The sequence below is a fragment of the Accipiter gentilis genome, chromosome 12 (genome assembly GCF_929443795.1).
Source record: "Accipiter gentilis chromosome 12, bAccGen1.1, whole genome shotgun sequence".
Lineage (NCBI taxonomy): Eukaryota > Metazoa > Chordata > Aves > Accipitriformes > Accipitridae > Astur > Astur gentilis.
This window is the reverse complement of record NC_064891.1, coordinates 26518861-26539653: the sequence shown is the minus strand read 5'-3', so window position 1 is coordinate 26539653 and position 20793 is coordinate 26518861. Positions and strand designations below refer to the sequence as shown.

Genomic DNA, 20793 nt, shown 5'->3' with positions numbered 1-20793 from the left:
TTCTAGCTGCAGATCTCAGCAGCTCTACCAGCCTTAAACATGACAACACTTAACAAGTACAGAATATATTTACTTACAGAAGGACTGAGCTGAAGATAAATGGCTTGCCTGCAGGCAAACCATGACACGGTTCAGATGCCAAAAAACACTATTACCCCCTTCCTCCTTATTTAGTCTCTACATAAAGCACCTCTGCATTCCTTTTGGGGAAAATTTATTTAAATAACCAGGATTGTGCAATAGCTGATTGGCTTTTGTGGAATGAAATGGAGTCAAGAGATCAATTCAATAGAAGAAACGGGAATTTCAGTGAAATCTTCATCTCCGCTCCAGTACCATGTGAACCATTTCAAATGCAGGCTTCTCAGACCTCTGAAGTCTCATTTATCGTAACACAAAAGGTTAAAAAGCTTCCGAAACACAAACTGATAAATTTCTTTAGGTGTACACAAGAAAACCAACAGTTCAGCTTTCAGACAAACACCTCAAAAAATTATCTTAAAGACAGGACTAGCCAGAGAAAAGCATTGCAGTGACTAGGACTATACATTCTCTGTTACAACTTTGTTTTCAATAGCCTGAAAGCAACACAGATACAGTAAATATCTTATTCTGTCCCTGGAGATGCTTTATTCCAGACAGCATACCAAGGCCACCTGGAAGGAACAGATCTTTGCACACACCCCCTGTGCTGCTCAATATACACCTTTCTGTCTTTACGGGATACCCTTCCCAATTTGACTTCCTTCCATGGCAAACATGCTCTCCCACCAGTTGGACAAGTCACCTCTACACTGTCCAAGTTGAAACAGATCCAGAAGGTTCATCTCATTCTCAGAATTAATAAGAGAAGAAATAATTATACACAAAGCCTTAATTGTGTGTCTCCATGCAAAAAGTTGGGGTTTTTTTTATGTTGCAAGATCACCTAGCTGATAGCTTCCCTCTCTACTACTTCTAAGACAACTTTGTATACACAAAAGAAGCTTTTTGCCAACTATAATTTTGGGGATTGGAGATTAATAGTGTTGTTATATGTGAAAGGACATCGAAGCTGACCTGTAGCCTTCGCAGGTTATCTGCTGTGACTCAGCTGCCCTAGTTGATCACTGCACTGTGTTAAAGCACCACATACCCACAATGAGCTGGATGCACCTGAATCAGAGGGTATCTCAGCACCTCAGTTATGTTCCCCCAGAATCCAGCTCAGGACATGCACCCAAACAGCTCTGTGTCAAACTGTCTATCAAAACCAACTGAGCAGCAGCAATATAAGTGACTATGAGATGAGTTTGTGCAAAAATTGTATAGCATCTGCATTATCGAGGGTAGTCTAGGTTCTTATTATCTGGACAACTAAGAGATAACTCTCTTGCAAGGACAAAGCTTACTTCGCAGCCATAAACAAATGTAACAACTCATGATAACAACGTCATTAAAATCTTTAAGAACCCAGGACAACCAACTTGTCAAAGCTTTTTATTCAACCTTTGTCTTTTTGCTGACATAACATCAAAACTCACCTTCCCATTCAACAGAGAGAACAAGCTCTTATTTTTCCCAGTCATTCCAGTAGCAATGATAAAAATTCACACATAGCCTCCCTCTTTCATGTTTTCTGCTTCTCTCTTGGGAGAATCCATAGCTCATATGCAATTCTTAATTGTTTTTCTTCACAGGAACCAAAAGTGACAACCTTTGCTAATATCATTGTAGGTGCTAAATTGACTACAGCCTTGTTGATCCCTCTGCTGTAGCTAGTTCACAGCACTGGCACCAGAACTATTCTTTGCAAGCAGAAAAAACCCACTCTTCATTTAACGTTCCAGACATTAACCCACCAAACAGAAAAAACTTATTTCAAAAAAAGATTGAATACAGTACATAAAAACGTAAGGCTCATAGTTCCCACAGATTCTTGACTGCTTGCTAGTGCAAATGACATAGAACAGCTACTTCTGCAAAGCAGAAACAAGCTACAGTTAAGAAAGTAAAGATCACTTGTTTGCCTAAGTTGATTTCAAAGGAAAACAAAAATCTTAGAGAAACAAATAATTTTATTGGGCCATTTTATAACCAAAACAAAACAAAGAACATGCTAGTTCATTTCCTTGTTTGCTGTGTTCTCCCATCCCCTTTTGCCAAGTACATACAAGCACACATCAACTATTCCAGGCAACTGAAATTCACAAAGATCAATGGCACAAAAAGATAAGAAATGCAGTTCCTAAGAAACTCTTGACACTGGATGTGTTTTCTCTCATTTGCTAGAAAAGTCTTCATAGAAGCATATGTATACCCAAGATTCATCCCATACTGCTGACATATTATCAAATGAAAGATGACAATTGCATGTAGGCAATCTTACTGTACTACAATTCTCCTAATTAATTGCAATCCTTCAATTTTGCTACCATTTGAAGAATGGGTAAAATAGTGTCATTCATTTTATGCATTTCCTGTTTTCTTACTCTCTCTGACACTCTACATTTTGTCTCCAAAATGGAAAGGTTTGTTTTGTCATAAAGCAAAGAATTACAAAATCACTCAGCACTGCATTTTTTCAACAGAGAGTCTTTTGTTTAAGCTTACCGAGCTAGAGATTGCCTTAAAAAAAATACATGTCATGAAACAAAAAAAGATTAATCCATAAGAAAGCTATGATTAACAAAGGTAAGTGGAAAAATTAATCATCTAAGACTGCAAACTCACCATGTTTGCTTGTGTAACGGCAGAGCAAAAGCAAATAATTTTAACACAGTAACAAAATATGCATGTGGAACACAAGACAAAATAATTTCCATTCTCTTTCCCTTTCTCTACAGAAGACAAGATATGGACGCAGTTTGTCTGCACGCTTTCCAGAGGATCATGGTTCCAGATTTATCAAATACAATACCAATAGCAAACTACAGCAAGGAAAAACCCCCGACCTCACTCCTTATGAAATGCTGAATACATAACTAGTGTAAGAATCCAGTCTTTTCACTGGTTACAAGGAATACTAAGAAAGTATCAGGCATTCTTCACCACAAATTTAACCGTCTATAGTGGCAAAATTCAAAATAATAGTTCCCAAGGCAACCATAATTCACTTAACCAACGCACACTGTTCCCTTCCCATTACTCTACATTCTGTTAAGCAAATGCTCCCTATGTGATGCACCATATGTACAACTGTGTGCAGCATATCAGAAAAACAGGCAAGGTACACAAATTAGCAATTCCTATGTGTTTGAAGTAACACATCAAGTGATATGGACATGAGAGTTTTATATTAAAAAGTTACAGTTTTTAGGGTTGGTTTTTTTGGTTGTGGTTTTTTTTTTTTCTTCCATGGGAAAAAAGATTAAACTCATGTCACCACTGCCGTGTTTATAACAGAGTTGCTAGAGCTGTTTTCTTTTTAAGAATGGCTGGAGGACAAAACCCAAACAAACCAACCACTTGCACACATACCAGTTATGAGGAGATCCTTCTTGCCTTGGCAAGTTCTGGGTAATTTAGGCTTCCACTACAACTTTAAAAGGAAAACCAACAGCTAAAAAAACCTTATCTGTTAACAAACTTGTAATTACATATAATAAAACAAACAACTGCTACAATTTTTTAGCATTTACTGTGAAAAACATCCTATTGCACTATTTCAAATAGCATCCTTTGTTAGTTTGACCACTGCATACACATGATCAGCAGCATTACTTCCCTTACACTGCAATTCCCTGTGCGTATTAATCCAGCACTACCCCTAAAGCTCTCCTGTCCTCCTTTGGCATCTGCCTATTCATTTCCATACAAACATTTTCCCTCCTCTTTGTGCTAGCAAACATTTATGCAGCTGCAAGGGCAGCCCAGATGAAGATGAGCTGGGTTAAAGCTAGCCATCCAAACCAAACTGTGGGTTGTCACAGCCCCGCTTTCTCCACGCTGCTGACACTGGTGTTCAACCCAGGAAGAAAACTACTCCACAAAGTAATGAGCAAATTCTGGTGGGTCAGTGTGCTGAAATAGCTTAGTTCAAAGACTATGAGCACCGGAACGGCACCAAGGAATCGCACCACAGCGGACAATCCAGCTGGGTCGGGGGCTGGGGAAACCCAGGAACCTCCCTCTCCTCCCAGCCTGGCATTTATACTCCCTGCACAGAGGGAAGGGGAAGAGTACAACCAACTCTTTCAGTGGTGGCAGAACACTAGACTACATCAGGCCACTTTGTGTAGATTCACTCCAACCTAGAACAAAAGCCAGGTTAATTTTAATGCAGACCAGTCTTTAACTGTGGTCCAGTAGCTGCTGAAGTGCTTACAAAGCACAACAGAAGGGGAAAACACAGAAGAGTAAGAAGCTGCCAGGGAAGAGCAGAGCCATCTTCCTCACCAGGAAAGCAGCAACAAGTGCTCGTGGGATTATAGCAGTGCATACCCACAATCTTCTCCGAAATAAATGGGAGAGTAACCCTCAGAAAAAAACACTGAAAGCAAGCGTGAAACTACAAAAGCTGTCAGAAAAGCTCTGCCCAGACACTACAATATTAACAATTGACTAGGTTTTAAACCAGAAAGCTTTCACTTGTTTGCAGATTGTGTCTCCTGTTTCATTCAAGTATTTGGGGAGGAGAGCAGATTAAGCTATGTAGGCAGACCTGAGACAACTGGGAAATTTTTGATAAAAATAACATTAAAAAAACCAAAGAAAATACCCCAAAAAACTTATCTTGGGAACAACAGATTCATCTAAAGAAGTTTCAAAAACATTCTTCAGATAGGCTTCTTAAGTCCATAGCAGAAACTCCAAAGGAAGGGGGAAAAAACCCCCCACAAACCAGCCACACCATAGAGATGGGGACTGAGTATGTATCTGGAACTTGTACGACAGAGCAGAGCCCAAAACTAAGGGCTTAACGCTCACGTGGGTAGCAACATGTACGACTGCAGAAGTATGGCTTGTGAAGGGGAACGACATCTGGATCTGGAACATGAGAAATCTGTATCTCTCGCATCATGTAGCTATGCACCCCCATCACTGATCCAGGTATTATTCCAGCAGTCTTGTTCTTTCCCATGCAAGAAAAACTTATTTATGTTTTCTGATGTTGTCAAGTGAGCAAGGTTAGTCACAGGCTGTACTGAAAGCCACATGCTGCTTATCGGTTTTCTAAGCAAGTAAGGAAACCAAGCTACTCAAATGTAAGGCCCAGCAAAATACAAACCCTCAAATCAACAGGTCAAGAAACATTTTCCACTTCTTATTGGGAGCTCCTGCAGCTAAGAATAAAAAAAACCCAAAACAAACAACCATGAGTTTGTCTCCTAGGTATTTGTTATGAATGCCACCACTGTAGTATACAAATTCCATAGGATATTAAGATGTGCTTCTAACAACATGTGAAGAAAGCACTACCTCTATAGCACAGGAAGGGAACAGAAGCACAAGCAGACCAAGTGACAGATAAGGAAGCACAGTTTGTTACCAAAGCAGATATCAAAACACCCCCCCCCAATCCACCTTACTTCTCCCTCCCCCCCCCATATTTTTCAAACAAGTGTAAGGGAAAAGAATCTAAGGGGCTTTGACTGCTTTTCAAAAACCTAAAATAAAAGATATCCCAATGTATGAGAACAATGTCTCTAAGGCTGAAATACAACAGCAGTCTTCATCACCACACTTCAAACTTACCTGTGGTTAGCAGATACTCAACCTGAAACCAGTTAAAGCTTTTAGAGAATTGTAGTCGAACTGTTCAGAGCATTCAGTTACAAACTATCTGAGCTTGGACATCACAGAAGTATAAGCAAACAAAACAACAGCAGTTTGGTCTTGACATGTAATCTGATCAATCAACCTTGCATAACGAACTACTGATACTTACTGCATTACAAGCATGAAGTACGTTTTTAACCCATTAGAGAAACTGGACTGTATTTTTTAGCACACTCTACAAGCCAGCCTTTAAGAGTGCTCAGTCTACAGAGCAATACAGCCATACATCTCTGTAGGTTGACAGAAGTCTGTACAAGGCATGTAAACAACAGTTACCGCTTGCTGATGCATATGTAAACTGGATGTCTTGGGCAATAAAAGAAGACAAGTCTAACGCATTTTATTTTACAAAAGGATTCCCCTGACACAAGAAATATTCTCAGCTGATAACCAGCTATTCTTCTTTCCTCCAATAAGCCAAAAAGCAATTGTGAACAAGGTAACCACACACACAAGACATTGCCTGTTATTGCCAGCTTTATGTAAATGTTGCAAAGAATCTTCCAAATTACGTTTCTGTATTCAGTATTTTCTACAATAACTGTAATATACTTCAAGCAACTGTTCAGAAGGATGAACCTAATGAAAGATGATTTAAATATCTCTTCTTTCTTCACTTGAAAGACTAGGTCCAAGAGCTTTCGTCCTGTTCACACTATGTTCCAGCGGACAATTTCACGTGTTCTCAATGCCAACAGCGCTTTCCAGAACTCAAAACCTCCATACCAAATGTTACATAATTAGTACACGATGTGCTTCAAAGTCAAGGCCACAAATAATTAATAACAGATTCTGAGCGCCAATATACCTCTTAACGTGCACGAGCGATGAAGAGAGAAGCTGGGACTATCCCAAAAGATGGTCCAGCTAAATAAATTCACTTGGAACTCAGAGGCTGTCTGTGGCCGCGCAGCAGCGTGCTGAAGGCACAGGTATGCCCTCGCTTACGGGAAATGTGGAAAACACCCCACGCCGTTTTCACCGCACCCCACTCTGCAAAGCAGAGCTCCAGCAAGCACCCCCGCAGACAAAGGCGGGACGTCCTCACGCAGGACCATGTCCGGCGAGGTCCCGGCAGGCCCTCAGGGGGCAGCCCGGTCCCCACCGGCGGCCCACGCCAGCAAGTTTGGCGAGGACAGCGTCCCCGGGCCTAAGCCGGCCGCCACCGCGTCCCGCCGCCGCCGCCGCCACCGCCCCGGGCCCGGCCCCGGGCCCGGCCCCGAGTGCTCCCCACCACCCAACGCGGTGTCCCGTGGGCCAGAAGAGCCGGGCCCCCACCGACCCCAGGCCCAGCGAGGCGAGCCCCGGCGGCCGCGACCGTTGGCATCGCGCGACGCCGGCGACGGCCGCCCCCAGCCCGCGGCCGTTACCCCTGCGCGCCCCCCCAACCCCCACCCCGGGGCCTCACCTCATCGGCGGGCGGCGCGGGGGCGGCCGGGAGCCGCCGGGCTCCGTCAGCGGCCGCCGCCGTATTTCGAAAGATCCGCCATTTTCACCCCGTCACCACCGCCCCCCACGGCCCGCCCCCGCCGCACCTGCCCCCGCCGCGCCGCCCGGGCGCCCCGCCCCGCCTCGCCGCCGCGCGCGGGGCGTCCCCCCCCCCCCCCCCCCCCCCCTCCCCCCCGCTGCCCCGCCGCCAAACCCCAACTGCTTCCGGACCGGCAGGGAAGCGGGCGGCGGCGGCGGGTCCCGCACAGATCCCCAGCCCAAGAAGGAAGCCTCGCCGCCGGCCCCCCGCCGCTCCCCGGGGCCGATTTAACCCCACCGCTTCGCGGTAGCTTTGGGTGCAACCGGTCTCAGCGAGCGGCGGGGACGAGACCCGCTGAGCAGGCATCCCCCGCGGCAGAGGGACGGCCGGGACGGCTGTCCCCCCCAGCCCGGAGGGGTCGGCGGGGCCGCCCGGGAGCCCGCCCCGCCGCGGGGAGCGCGCCCGGCGGGGGCCGGGCCTGCGCCTTCCCGGCGGGAGGCGGCTGTCAGCGCTCCGCCACTCCTTCCCCGCCAGCGGGGCCGTGCCCGCAACCCCTTTTTCGTCCTCCCGCCGCCGCCGCCGCCGCTTTCCCGCCCCTCGCACTCACCGGGCGGGCGGGCGCTCTTCCTCCTCCGCCTCCTCCTCCGCCGCCGCTACCGATGCCTCTCGCCGCCGTCGCCGCACGCCCTCCGCGCCTCGCGCCGCCGCCGGCCCGGCCCCTCCCCTCCGCTACCGCGCCCGCCGGCAGCGGCGGCGGCAGCGCCCGCGACGAAGCCGCCGTGTTTGTTCAAAATCACGCGCCCCGCGCCATTCCCCCGCCGCATCCCATAATACTGCGCCGCGCCGCCCTGGCAACCGCCGGCGCAGCGCCCCGCGCGCGCGCGCGCCGCGCCGCCCCGCCCCACGCTTCCGGGCCCGCCCCGCCCGTGCCGGCCCGCCCGCTTCCGGGGCCGCGTACGCCACTCGAGGAAGGACGCAGCCTTGCCCCGCGTCGTAGGCCGTCGACACGCGCGCGCACCGACGCGCGATTATACACGTGTATATCTCCGTACGTGCCGCCCTGCGGCCCCGGGAGGCGGCGGGGGGTGTGTGGCCCGCCCCGGCTTTATCCCCGCGGCCGGGCTCTGCCCGCGCGGACGCTCCCCGCCACGTGACCCCGCCGCGCGGCGGCCCCTCTAGCCTGCCGGCGGTGCGGCTCTATGGTAGGAGGAGGTCTGCGGCGCGCGAGGGGGACGGCGGCGGCGGCGGCGGCGGCGGGTCGGTGAAGATGGCGGCAGCGGTGAGGCAGGACCTGGCGCAGCTGATGAACTCCAGCGGCTCTCACAAGGACCTGGCGGGCAAGTGAGTGCCGGCGCCGGCCTCCCCGTGACGGGGCGAGGCGGGTGAACGGCTGTTGCGGGTTACGGCCGTTGGGGGGAGGGGGTGGGGGGCTGCCGGGCCCTGGGCGGGCGAGGCGGCTCTTGTCCAACGGCCGCGCTTCTTGAAATAAAAAGAAGAAAGAAAGAAAGAAAGATTTCACTTCATGATTCTGTCATTTTTTATTTATTTTTCGTTTCCAACGACGGCTCTGGTGGTGTCCTGTCCTAGTGCAGGCTTCCGCGCGGGGCCTTACCCCTTCGCCGTAGCTCCCTCGTGTCTGCCCGCCGCCCCTCAGAGTTCGGCTGCCCTGCCCTTCGTCAGCGTGAAATTGATAGGTCGGGGAATTTTATTTTCCTCGGCTGCTGTAGATACGTCAGTAACGCCATTATTATTACTTTTGTTGGGTGGGTGTTTTGAATGGCAAACCTTAGGGTTTGAGCTACTCACAGTGCTATGTGTCACACAGATTTTCTCTTCCCCGAGGGTTCAGTCAAATGTTGATCAGTTACATGAAATTATTCGAGTCCCGGTCCAGTTGCTTATTTTGTAGAGGAACTGCTTCACTTCTAGGTGTCTCATGTAAAAACTTGGAAATGCTCCCTTCAAAACATGGCTTCAATGTGAAGGTAGTACTTCACCAGTATTGCACACACTGAGGTTATGGCCCAGGCAAAGTTTATTTAGCTTTATGGAGCATGAAAAATGGAGTTGCTGTTTTTGCAGGAATAAACACTTAAAAATTGTCTGTGCCTGTGCTCACGTCAAGTGGCTGTAACATACTATTTACCTCACACTCCCGACGCTGTTCCTCCTTCTCATAAAATATGGCATTTTGAACATTTGACTAACTTTTTACATTTTAATCCATGAGCGATATAGTTTTCATTACTTTTTCTGTGCACTATCCTAGGGACATGATTTTTTTTTTTTTTTTTTTTTAACCTTCAAAATTGCACGTATATTCACAGATAACAAAATGATGAGCTGTGTTATCTGAGAATCTAGTCCTGGGATTTAAAAAGAGCCAAATACCAATTCCAGGTGAATGTTCCTGACACGTGAGCACAAACACTTTGGAAAATGGCCACCTCAAAGGTATAGAAAATATAAGCAAAAGTAGGGCTCTGACATAGAAAATAAGCAAAGAAACAACTTGTTAGTGAAAAAATGTGCCCTATGAGTGATTTTTTTTTTTTTTTTTTTTTTTTTTAAATCTGTGGACAGATACCGTCAAATATTGGAAAAAGCCATTCAGCTGTCGGGTGTAGAGCAACTTGAAGCTTTGAAAGCTTTTGTAGAAGCAAGTAAGTGCGTCTGGTATAATCGGTTGCACGCTGAGTCAAGGCCAGAGGTCTGTGGGATTGCATATTTATTAGCTGTACATAAGGCTATGTAACTACCTGATATTTTGGTCCTATTGGATCTCAAACACAACTAGAAGAGGAACCATCATCGCCACATTCAGAAGTTAAGGGAGTTGTTGTAACTTTCCAACCTGTCAGTGTAACAGTATTGGAAGGTTAAAGCATAAAATAGTCTCTCTTGAATGCTAAAATTGATGCTGGATACCAAGCGGTATTTAAACTAACAACCCTCTTCTTCCCTCATCTTAAGCTAGTTTGAAAAACTGTCAAGAAGAAATGGTTAGGAGTTGTGTTAGTTGTGTTGTATTGGATGTTTGGCTTATTGAATACTCTATATTTTACACCTGTTGTAATTTTTTTAAGTTTAGAATAAACTTAGTGAAATTTAATCTAAAGGTTTGCTTTGTCCAAGATGTTTCAGCAGCTGAGAACAGTGATTCAGAATGAAACATCTTTCTAAACGATAAATCAAAGTGAGAAATCATTATTATGTCAGGGGTTAGAACTCTGGTGACCTCTAGTGTAAACAAGCTGTTTCTGAGAGAAAAAAAACCCAACCTTTTAAAAACAAAGAAAAAAACCCTTTTCATTTAGATACAGATTTAAAAACTTGAAATATTCAAATTTAATATAAAAGCAAATGATCACTTACCATGAAGGCACTGACAGGCATTGCATCCATCTTGTATTTTTCTTCCATGCGTCTCTGAACCAGTGGTGAACGAGAATGTCAGTCTAGTGATCTCACGTCAGCTACTGACAGATTTCTGTACCCATCTTCCAAGTCTTCCTGACAGCACGGCCAAAGAAATTTACCACTTCACCTTGGAAAAGATACAGCCTAGAGTAATTTCATTTGAAGAGCAGGTGAGAGATCAATGACGAGGGGTTTTTGGTTTGTGGGCTTGGCTTTGGTTTTTTTTTTTCCTTATCTGCTGACTATTTTAAGTCTTTAAAAAAGCTGTTCAAAACAGATATTCCTACTTAGAGTCCAGTTTTGCATTCCTGTACTTGCAAAGCCCGAGCTAAATGGAGAGAGTATTTAGGACTGTGCAGAGAATACAGACTTTGTTTTTTCATCAGGACGCTGGGCATGTAATTCCTCCTCTACCAGAAAATGGCTTCTTACAATGAAACAATAATTGAGCTACTGGAGGTACTGTCAAGAGACAGACTGGTACTCATTGTCTTGCATTTTACCCAATTAATGGAACAGGCAGGTGATGTAAAGAGAAGCATCCTGACAAATAGCTTTTGTTTCAAAATAAATATCTCTCTGTGTGTGTATTTTAGCCATAACCATTTTACCAGAAGAAAATGTTTTATTGAAATCCCAACTCTAGTTAACTACTGAACGTGCTGCAGTTCTTTTTCAGTTCAGTTCTTGGGTTTGTTGTATGAGTATTCACCATCATGTGAGATGGTGATAAGAGTTCTTATGGAAGATGTTTATATAAAAAGCCTTTATTTTTATTTGAGAAGAGAATCAAGACAGTTTCTGTCATGATTTATATTTGCTTCTTTTTATCCTTTGTCTTTTTAAGCAGCTTTTACTCTATAAGTCTTAACTGAACAAGCTTGCCTATATTTTATGATTAGGCATAAATTAAATCCAAGACATCAGATGATTTCTTTTTTTTACCCACACTTCTGCTTATAAAACCCAGATTGTAAGCACTGATATTTTACCTGATGACAGCTGCTCTACAAAGTACAAGTTTCTCTATAGGATCTAATCATAGTTCACCTCATTCATATCTCAAGGCATGATACGAGGTATAACTGCAATAAATGGCTTGTGAATCTTGGTGTTCCCGTTTCATCTTGAAAGCCTTGTTTCATCTTTTTAAAAGCTTTATAAAAGGCTTTGTTGCTCCCTGAAGATAAACTCCTTTTATCTTGTCACAAGCTTAAGTGGAAATGCTTCAAATCAGCACTCAAATTTAAAAAGCTTGGTATTAAAGCTTGATCCAGGAGTCCCACACAGGACTCCTTGCGTGGAAAGAGTTGAGTGCATGTAGGTTGCTGTGTCTGTGAATCTGGGGTATCGTTTGAGGGGATTCATGAACAAGAATAAATACTGTGAGAGTTAATACAGAACCATTCAACTTCTACAGCGTTTGCTATTGATTTTATTATTTTTTAGGTCGCTTCAATAAGGCAACATCTTGCATCAATCTATGAGAAAGAAGAAGACTGGAGAAATGCAGCGCAAGTATTGGTGGGGATCCCTTTGGAAACAGGGCAAAAGTAAGTACTGTTCTAGACACAATTCTGTGTTGTTAAATATACTTGCTGCCTTTGTACTGAATGAGACCAGTGAGTGAGAGTTTGGGGGTTGCATATTTTTCTGGAGTTTCATAGTTCAAGCCAGAACTACTGCCAGATGACAAAAGTATAGCTTGATACCTGTACATTACAGTAAACAGTGTAGTGGGTCAAAATACTGCACGAGAAGTTTTGCACTATTTATTAGTCTTGTTGATAAACAGCCTTTTTGATAGTATTTTACAACAACGCTTCTAAGGTTATTGAAAGATTCTTGAAAGGTAGCCTTTACGTGTTTGCCTTTACAGTTCAAAATGAGGACATAGTTTGAAATTGGATATTAACAAATAGAGTTGAGGGTTTTTTTCTGGGGTTTTGTTTGTTTGTGGTTTTGTGGTTTTTTTACTTAAGCCTAGAACCTTTGCTGTTACTTTCTTCCAGCTGTCTTTTCTATCCTCGTTCTCTGTATGCATGTAGAAGGAATTGCTGTAGGTTTTGCCCATTTAGCACCTATTTATTCCACTGCAAGTTTGCTTCTTAACTCAAGTGTCACACCACTTATGACAAACTTCCAATCCAATAAAACCAGATTATTAGAGTGTACATTTGTGTCTTGCTGGACAGCATTATTTCTACTGGTGTTTGTAGGAGCCAGTTCTATATTGGCATTCATGTCAAATTTCCTTACCTTGAACAGAGAGCACTAATTTCGGTGTTAGGGAAGAAGAAAGCAGGGTAAAGCAAACGTTGCCAAGTGCTTAAGAACCATAATATATGTTTAGAACAGCTGAGAGCAAGGGTAGTTGTGGAGCAACTCTGAGCACTTGCTTTTCTGTTTCTCTACAGACAATACAATGTAGATTATAAACTGGAGACCTACCTGAAAATTGCCAGGCTGTATCTGGAGGATGATGACCCAGTTCAAGCAGAAGCTTATATTAATCGAGCTTCCCTGCTTCAGAATGAATCAACTAATGAACAGCTGCAAATCCATTATAAGGTTGTCTGACTTGCTTCATTGCTTTCTCTTTTTAAAAGGTGACGATTCCACATTGAGATGTTCTTATGCAGTGCCACTAAAACTTTCATAATGAAAAAAGAGACAAAGAGAAAAGCTTCAAAATGGGTTAGGGAGCTTCAGAGCCACATCTTAGCAATAATTAATCTGCTTATTCCTTATGATTTGGAGATAAGTCTGTAAAGGTTCCTTAAATGCCAGCTTTGCTGATTGAAAATAAAACTTAGGCTTCAAAACATCTGAAATATTGTTGAAAATATTGCCTCCACCTTTGTAAGTCTAAGGGGGGGGGGGGGGAATCATATCCAATATTAGGGACAATGGAAGTCTCCCCCCCTTTCCCTTCCCACTAATTAAATACTAAGTCCTATCCATAAAAGTAGCTTTAAGTCTCAAGTAGTAAAGTAACTGCAGACCTTTCTGCTTATTTGTGGGTTTACTGTCTACGTAGTTCATACACTTAATTTCTCAAACCACCTTAGTAACTGGGATGAGCAGTGATAACTACAGTGTGACAGTACCAATCAAATGTGGTGGTGTTTAAAATTCTACAACACAAAGCAGATGTGCCATGAGCTGTAACTCAGGGTATGGTGGTTTTGGTTTGTTGGTTTTCCCTGTTCTTTTTTTTCTCCCCCCTGTGCTATGTTTTAAAGTGTGCCCTCAGTTGGAAGTGTAAATATTTTCTCTAAGTATTAGAAAAGCACAAAGGATGGAAGAGAAGAAATATCAGATACTGTTACAGTACTGAAAGGGAAAAGCAAACACTTGAGACATAAATTGCTACCTCAGTGCTAGCTGTCAATGTCAATAGTGAAGGGGAAACTTACATAAGTACAATATCAGCTGTACAATATTTCATTTACTTATTCTGGCATTTAGACATTTGAAATGTTTAACATGTGAATAGTGCTGGGAAATGCCCTTTCAGTTGCTTTCCTTGATACTTTAGCAAGGGCTTTATAAGTCAAACTAATCATTCCAAGACACAAATTTCCTTAGGATGCAGTAGAGCAATATTTATGGGAGCTGTCACTTGATGAATGTGGCAATTTATGCACACCTATTTTATGCAGCTACCTCTGTTAGTTTTCTTTTTCTGAGACATACTTTCTTTCTAGGTTTGCTATGCTCGAGTTCTTGATTACAGAAGAAAGTTCATTGAGGCTGCCCAAAGATACAATGAGCTCTCCTATAAGAGCATAGTCCATGAAACAGAGCGACTGGAGGCATTGAAGCATGCTTTGCATTGTACTATTTTGGCATCAGCAGGTAAAATACACGTTACGTTTTTGTGTAAAAGCCTCAACACGCGTATTTCATATCCCCTGAAGCAAGTCAGCTTGCGTGTTACTTAGAATCATAGAATCATTTAGGTTGGAAAAGACCTTTAAGATCATCAAGTCCAACCATCATCCACATCCACTAAACCATGTCCTGAAGTGCCTTGTTTATGCACTTTTTGAATACCTCCAGGGGTGATGACTCAACCACTTCCCTGGGCAGGCTGTTCCAATACCTGACAACCCTTTCATTGAAGAAATTTTTCCTAATATCCAATCTAAACCTCCCCTGCCACAACTTGAGGCCATTTCCTCTCGTCCTATCTCCAGCCACCCGACAGAAGAGACCAGCACCCACCCACCTCACTACAACCTCCTTTCAGGTTGTTGTAGAGAGTGATAAGGTCTCCCCTCAGCCTCCTTCTCTCCAGACTAAACAGCCCCAGTTCCCTCAGCCATTCCTCATAAGACTTGTGCTCTAGACCCTTCACCAGCTTCGTTGCCCTTCTCTGGACACGCTCCAGCACCTCAATGTCTTTCCTGTAGCGAGGGGCCCAAAACTGAACACAGTATTCAAGGTTTGGCCTCACCAGTGCCGAGTACAGGGGAACAATCACCTCCCTGCTCCTGCTGGCCACACTATTTCTGATAGAGGCCAGGATGGCATTGGCTGCCTTGTCCACCTGGGCATGCTGCTGGCTATATTCAGCTGGCTGTCAACCAGCACCCCCAGGTCTTTTTCTGCTGGGCAGCTTTCCAGCCACTCTTCCCCAAGCCTGTAGCACTGCATGGGATTGTTGTGTCCAAAGTGCAGGACCTGGCACTTGGCCTTGTTGAACCTCACTTGGCCTTGTTGAACTTGTGGGGAGGGATCCAAAATTGTGAACATGGTGTCAAAATTACCTGTTGGCATACTGTTAACTCAGAGTTGGATTAATTCTATGTCTTTGCCAATGATAAGGTGGCATCTTGGCTGAAGATGCAAAAGATAGTCAGTGGCAAACAGCGTTTTGGAACTGAACACAATCTAGTTCCTTCTTTGGTATAGCTTTGCTGGTTAATTGCATGTATTGAGAAAAAGAGATGATAACTTTCTGTTGTTTACCTTTAAATACTCAATGCCTTGGTGATGATTTATGAGAATTCTTCTTGACTCTCCTAGGACAACAGCGTTCTCGCATGCTTGCTACACTCTTCAAGGATGAGAGATGCCAGCAGCTTGCAGCCTATGGGATCTTGGAGAAAATGTATCTTGACAGAATTATCCGTGGAAATCAACTGCAAGAGTTTGCAGCTATGCTAATGCCTCACCAGAAAGCAACTACAGCTGATGGTACATATTTCTCTGTAGCCTCGTAATGCTAGGTGTTCATTCACAGCAGTTAGACTTGCTCAATGCAGTCAAGAAATGAGATGGAAAAGAATTTAGTATTGTTTATATGATTGATTATTTTAAAATTCATTTTAAAATCTCCCAGAATGTTACCCTCCTGAATACAGTTTAATAGCAACGCTTCTTAGCCATAGTTTGTCTTTCTGATTGGCTGTTAAGGTTTTGAAATACTCTTCTAGAAGATAACTTGTAAAAATCTTGGTTTTCTGTCCATGTACAGTCCTCTTCACTGACCAACCCCCAGTATTTCTAACCTTGCCTCATAGTTTGAGTCTCTGTCCTTTTGAGCTTCTCCAGTTCTAAGGCACTGTTATAAATAGGATGCCTAGAAACACATGACATGTGTAGGCCATAAACGGTCTGTGCAGATGATAAATTTATTTATTTGAACTACTTCCTGACTTGACAGGAAGATGACAAATAGTGAGAGGGGTGACTTGGACCTCACACTGCCTCCAAATTGTTTTCTGATCCATCTCGCTGACATCTTATTAGCTCTGTTCTTCCTGGAACCTCTGAAGAGTGAGAAATAATGTGAAGTAATGACTTCACTGGAATCCTAAACACACTGGTCTCAATTTTCTAAATTGGAAGAATATTGAAGTGGATCCTAGTGAACAATACTTATTGATTAAGGACAAATAAACAACTGTGTAATCGCAGAAGTGAAAACTGGTTAAAGGTACTTTTTAACAATAAGCTGCAGTCCTTTCCTTGGGTCATTTTGTTGTTTATTTATTACCTGTACTGTTTGTCCATATAAGTTAAAGAATGCAGTTTAGTTGGTATTTAATAATATCCTTATCTTCAACTAGAGGTTAAGGGGCAAATGAGCTGAATTGTTAAAAAGAGAAGTTAGATGAAGGTTTATCACTGTACAAGCATAGCAAGAGAGAGGTTAGTTGTACTGCTAAGAACTGTAATGAATAAAAGAAAAAACAATGGTCTTTCTATTTGGCAAGCTAGGAACTGATCACAGGAGGTCAAACTCCCTCAATTCAGATGTTAACTCTTGTAGCAAAATGAAGGGCTCCACTTGATTGTTCTAGAAATTAAGTACCTGTCTTAAAATCAACCACGTGCCATTCATTTGTTTTTGTTCACTTTATTTTGTGTAGCATAACACTAATGCAAGGCAGATGCATCTGGACTTTCCGCACATGTAACCCTTTGGGGAAAAAAGCATTTTCCATCTGCTCTACAATATAAATCAAGTATTTCAATCCTATAGTAATGGATTTTTTTTTCTCATCTAACCCTTAAGGCTCCAGTATCCTGGACAGAGCTGTTATTGAACACAACTTACTATCTGCGAGCAAACTTTACAACAACATTACTTTTGAAGAGCTTGGAGCATTGCTAGAGATTCCTGCAGCTAAGGTATCAGTTTTCTACATCTTTTGTGAAAACAAGGAGCATCAGAGACGTAAGAAAATAGCTATGGTAAATATTAGGAAAATTAGTTCAATATTACAAAATAATTAATTATTCCATATTATGAGGAAGGTTAAATAACTAGCACATCTTATGAGAAGGAAAGGTACATAATATGGAACGAAGAATAGTGGAGTTAGATGCCACTTGATAGTATGCTAATCATTTCATAATTACTGTTGTCTGTAGGTTCCCTCCTGCAATGTGTGAAGATGTTGAAAAACCCATAAGGACTATTAAGTCTTAATCATTTTTAACTTCTTTTGGAATGGAAGAAGTTTCTAACCTCTTTTCATTATTTCAGGCAGAAAAGATAGCTTCTCAGATGATAACTGAGGGTCGCATGAATGGATTCATTGATCAGATTGACGGAATTGTTCATTTTGAGAGTAAGTTCAACCGCAGTGGTTTGGTTTTTTTAGCACCATTCAGGTGAGCTTTTTGAGTTGCTGCTTACAGGATAAGGAAATTTAAGTTTAATATCTTGTCTGAAATGAGTTTGCTGTGTGTTGCTGTGGCCAGGTGGTGGCAGAGTTTGCCTTACTGGAAGACCGCACTTCACCCATCCTCCCTACTATGCATTCTCTTACCCACAGGGAAGTGTTGAATTTATTCCATCAGTCTCCTTGTAGGAACAGGTCCACCAGGAAGTTCTCTTTTCAATTCTACTTTGCAATGCAGGAGTTAGGCTTGTAATAGACAGCCAAAATCGTTGTAGCTTTTGAATTCAGAAACAAGCATGATGTAGCTCAAGGAAGGCTTCCTCTGTGAGGTAGGTGAGGGCAGTGGCAGAAAAAAAGGTTGCAGTTGAAAAGGCAAAGGAATTATTAAGACTTACTTTGTTTTCTATGTGTTGGGTTTTGGGTTGTTTTTTTTTTCAGCCCGTGAAGCTTTGCCAACTTGGGACAAGCAGATTCAGTCACTGTGTTTCCAGGTTAACAACCTGCTGGAGAAGATAAGTCAGACAGCCCCAGAATGGACAGCGCAGGCAATGGAGGCCCAGATGGCTCAGTGACTGTGCAGCCATTGTCTGAATGGAGGCAATCGACTGCCTGCTGTGCTGGAAGAAGGGAACTGAGTAGGACTGTGAACCAAAGGAGTAACCCACCTTCATTTCTGCACCTTCTGCTTTCACTTCGGCTTAGGAGACAATTAGGTGATACCATGTTTGATGTGACAGTCCCTCAGTTCTCTGGGCATAGAATGATGCTGTTGCTGCCTCTGCATTGCACTCTGCTGTCTGAAAGCTGTGGTTTCCACATAGAAGAAGCTGTAAGGTCTGCAGCAAGCTTTGGTTTTGGTTTATTTAATTTTTTTTTCTTTCTACTGCATTGCTATAGCTTTGTAGCCCATTATGTCCTATGATGCTTGTCCTGCTGTGAAAATACAAGTGCCATGTTTCTTTTAGTTGTAATTATTCTAATAAAGGCTGGAATGAGCCACTTGGTTTAAGTGTTGCAGAGACCTGTTGGGTTTTTTTCTCTTAAGCAGTAATTAGAAATAAGTTGAATTTTTGGAATTGTCAGTTTCGGCCCCTGAAAATGTTAAATAAGAACCAGCTTTTTTTCCTTCTGTGTTTATAAAATGCAAGTCTTAAATCTTACCTGAAGAAAATACTGACCCTTCTGCATTGGTGCAGCAGGGCACAGAATTATCTGTGCTGAGAGATGGAGTAAAGACCAGTGTTCCCAAGAGAGCTTGTTGCAATGATACGGTAAGTGATCAGAACATAGCACATGCCAAGTAAGGTAAGCCAAGCATGCTTTTTGTTTTATTTTCTAGGTCAGCATGAATTGGTAATTTTACAAAAGTATCCATAGTGTAATTTTACAAAAGTATCCATAGTGGGTTTTTGGAACTGGAGGTGTAACGAGAGACTTTGACAAGTAGGGGTTCTGCACTACAAAAGATTAAACACCTTCTGCAACTGGAGTGGCTGGAGAATACTGCGCAGTTTACTTACATAATGAGATACAAGGACTAGGTAAATGTGTCATGTGATAAGCAGGACTAACTTGAAATGCTTAAGGACAGCAACAGAGTATCAAAGTGGCCCTTCTGATGTTCATCATTCTGGAGTTCTGTGCTCTTTATCCATCCTTTTGGTCTGCCAGATATACGAGTTTTATTGTGCAATTTGCTGGAGAGTTTTTCAGAGAGCTCTTCTGGTAATGGAGAGCCAAGGTAGAGTTTCATCAATAGCTGTGCCTGTCCAGAGGTGATGTTTTAGTCTGAGGTGATCTCATTCAGGTTGTAATTCCAGCGTTGGTGTGAATTACCTTAGCTCCTTTTTCATTTCAGTCAAGTAATAATACTATTAATTAGTTTTCAGTCTACGTTCATCCTAGTCTTTTTGTCTCAAAATCTGGAGGATGCTGATGTCTTCTCAAGTCAAAGGTTTTGGCTTAATCCACAATGCCTTCATTTTTGTTTTGCACCCCTCCCCCCCCCCCTTTTTTTTTTTTAAATTGTGTTTATGCATTTATATTTGTAGTGCTTTAAAAAAGCCAGGAGCCTAGTGAAGCGTGGTTCATCCATAAGTAGGATGGACATCTGTCAACCTGGCAGGTGATATTTCCGAGTCCCAAAATAACTGGCCAAGTAAGTTATGATGGCTCCCAGTTGATAGCATCCTTTAGTTTCTCTGAGAGGGGAAGTGGTGACAAAGCAGCTGTGGGAGCAGGAAGGAACTGCTCAGCTCTTGACAAGTTTACTATAAAAGAGCAGAGGTGGAAGATTTTCCAGATCCTCATTACACACAGAGGTTGGGTGGCTGTTGTCCTTCAGTGTGGGCTACATAGTCTAGTATAAGGGTCTTTGTCTACTAGGGTTGGTGTCTGGCACTCTGAATGCTCACCTCCAATACCCACAAGGGTCATCTGTCTTACTAAATAGCCTCCTGCATTACCCTGTAACATGGCAGATACAAGTAATTTATTGGCTATGGGAGAGATGCTGGTATTTCAGTAGATGGCAGTAAAAGCCAGGCTGACCACAAGCAAGTTCTGAGTGCACTGTACAGATCTTTGCTGTACTGCTTTTTCCAAAGTCAGCAGTGTCAGAACTCGGAGCTGGCTTTGACTACTCATTGGATAGCTTATTTCCAGATGACCTTTTTTTCTCTGAACTCTCCCAATCAGTTTAAAGGCAACTAGTGTCAAAACATTTATGTAGACCATGTAAGACAGTTAGATACACAGTATCTAATTAGTAATTACTCGAGTAGTAATCTAGTATCAGCAGAAAAAAATACACCATTCAAAAATTTGTGATTAGGCCTTTGATCAGTTCATTGAAATGCAGGGACTTGCTTATTAGTTAAAATAGAAACTTCAAGTGATGTGGTAAATTTACTCCTATAACTAGTCCTACCAATACAGCTTGAGATTTGCAGGGTAACCTTGGTTAACAGCTGTTCTACAGAGGATCAGGCATCCTGTCTCATT

The 20793-nt window shown here is 43.2% G+C and overlaps 2 protein-coding genes across 4 annotated transcripts in view; one reads left to right on the top strand and one right to left on the bottom strand.

The window, feature by feature from the left end:
* Positions 1-7943, bottom strand: part of LIN54 (lin-54 DREAM MuvB core complex component) — a 40738-nt gene extending 32795 nt beyond the window's left edge. The window contains exon 1 of one of the 2 annotated variants that reach the window (XM_049815238.1): positions 7836-7943. The gene's annotated coding sequence lies outside the window, so the exon portion shown is untranslated. Of the gene's footprint in view, positions 1-7168; positions 7192-7835 lie in introns of those variants that run through there. The other variant, XM_049815239.1, reaches the window with a different exon arrangement.
* A 333-nt stretch (positions 7944-8276) lies between these two features.
* Positions 8277-18804, top strand: COPS4 (COP9 signalosome subunit 4). 2 transcript variants are annotated; one of them, XM_049815269.1, is made up of 10 exons: positions 8277-8569; positions 9812-9891; positions 10667-10818; positions 12098-12201; positions 13066-13219; positions 14359-14509; positions 15683-15853; positions 17178-17293; positions 17652-17736; positions 18229-18804. In XM_049815269.1, exons 1-10 carry the CDS (start codon positions 8496-8498, stop codon positions 18360-18362), a joined length of 1221 nt encoding a protein of 406 aa, XP_049671226.1. In that variant the 5' UTR covers positions 8277-8495; the 3' UTR covers positions 18363-18804. The 2 variants fall into 2 exon arrangements, with proteins under 2 accessions (XP_049671226.1, XP_049671227.1); XM_049815270.1 differs by having other exon boundaries at positions 8470-8565.
* Positions 18805-20793: the final 1989 nt, after the last annotated feature.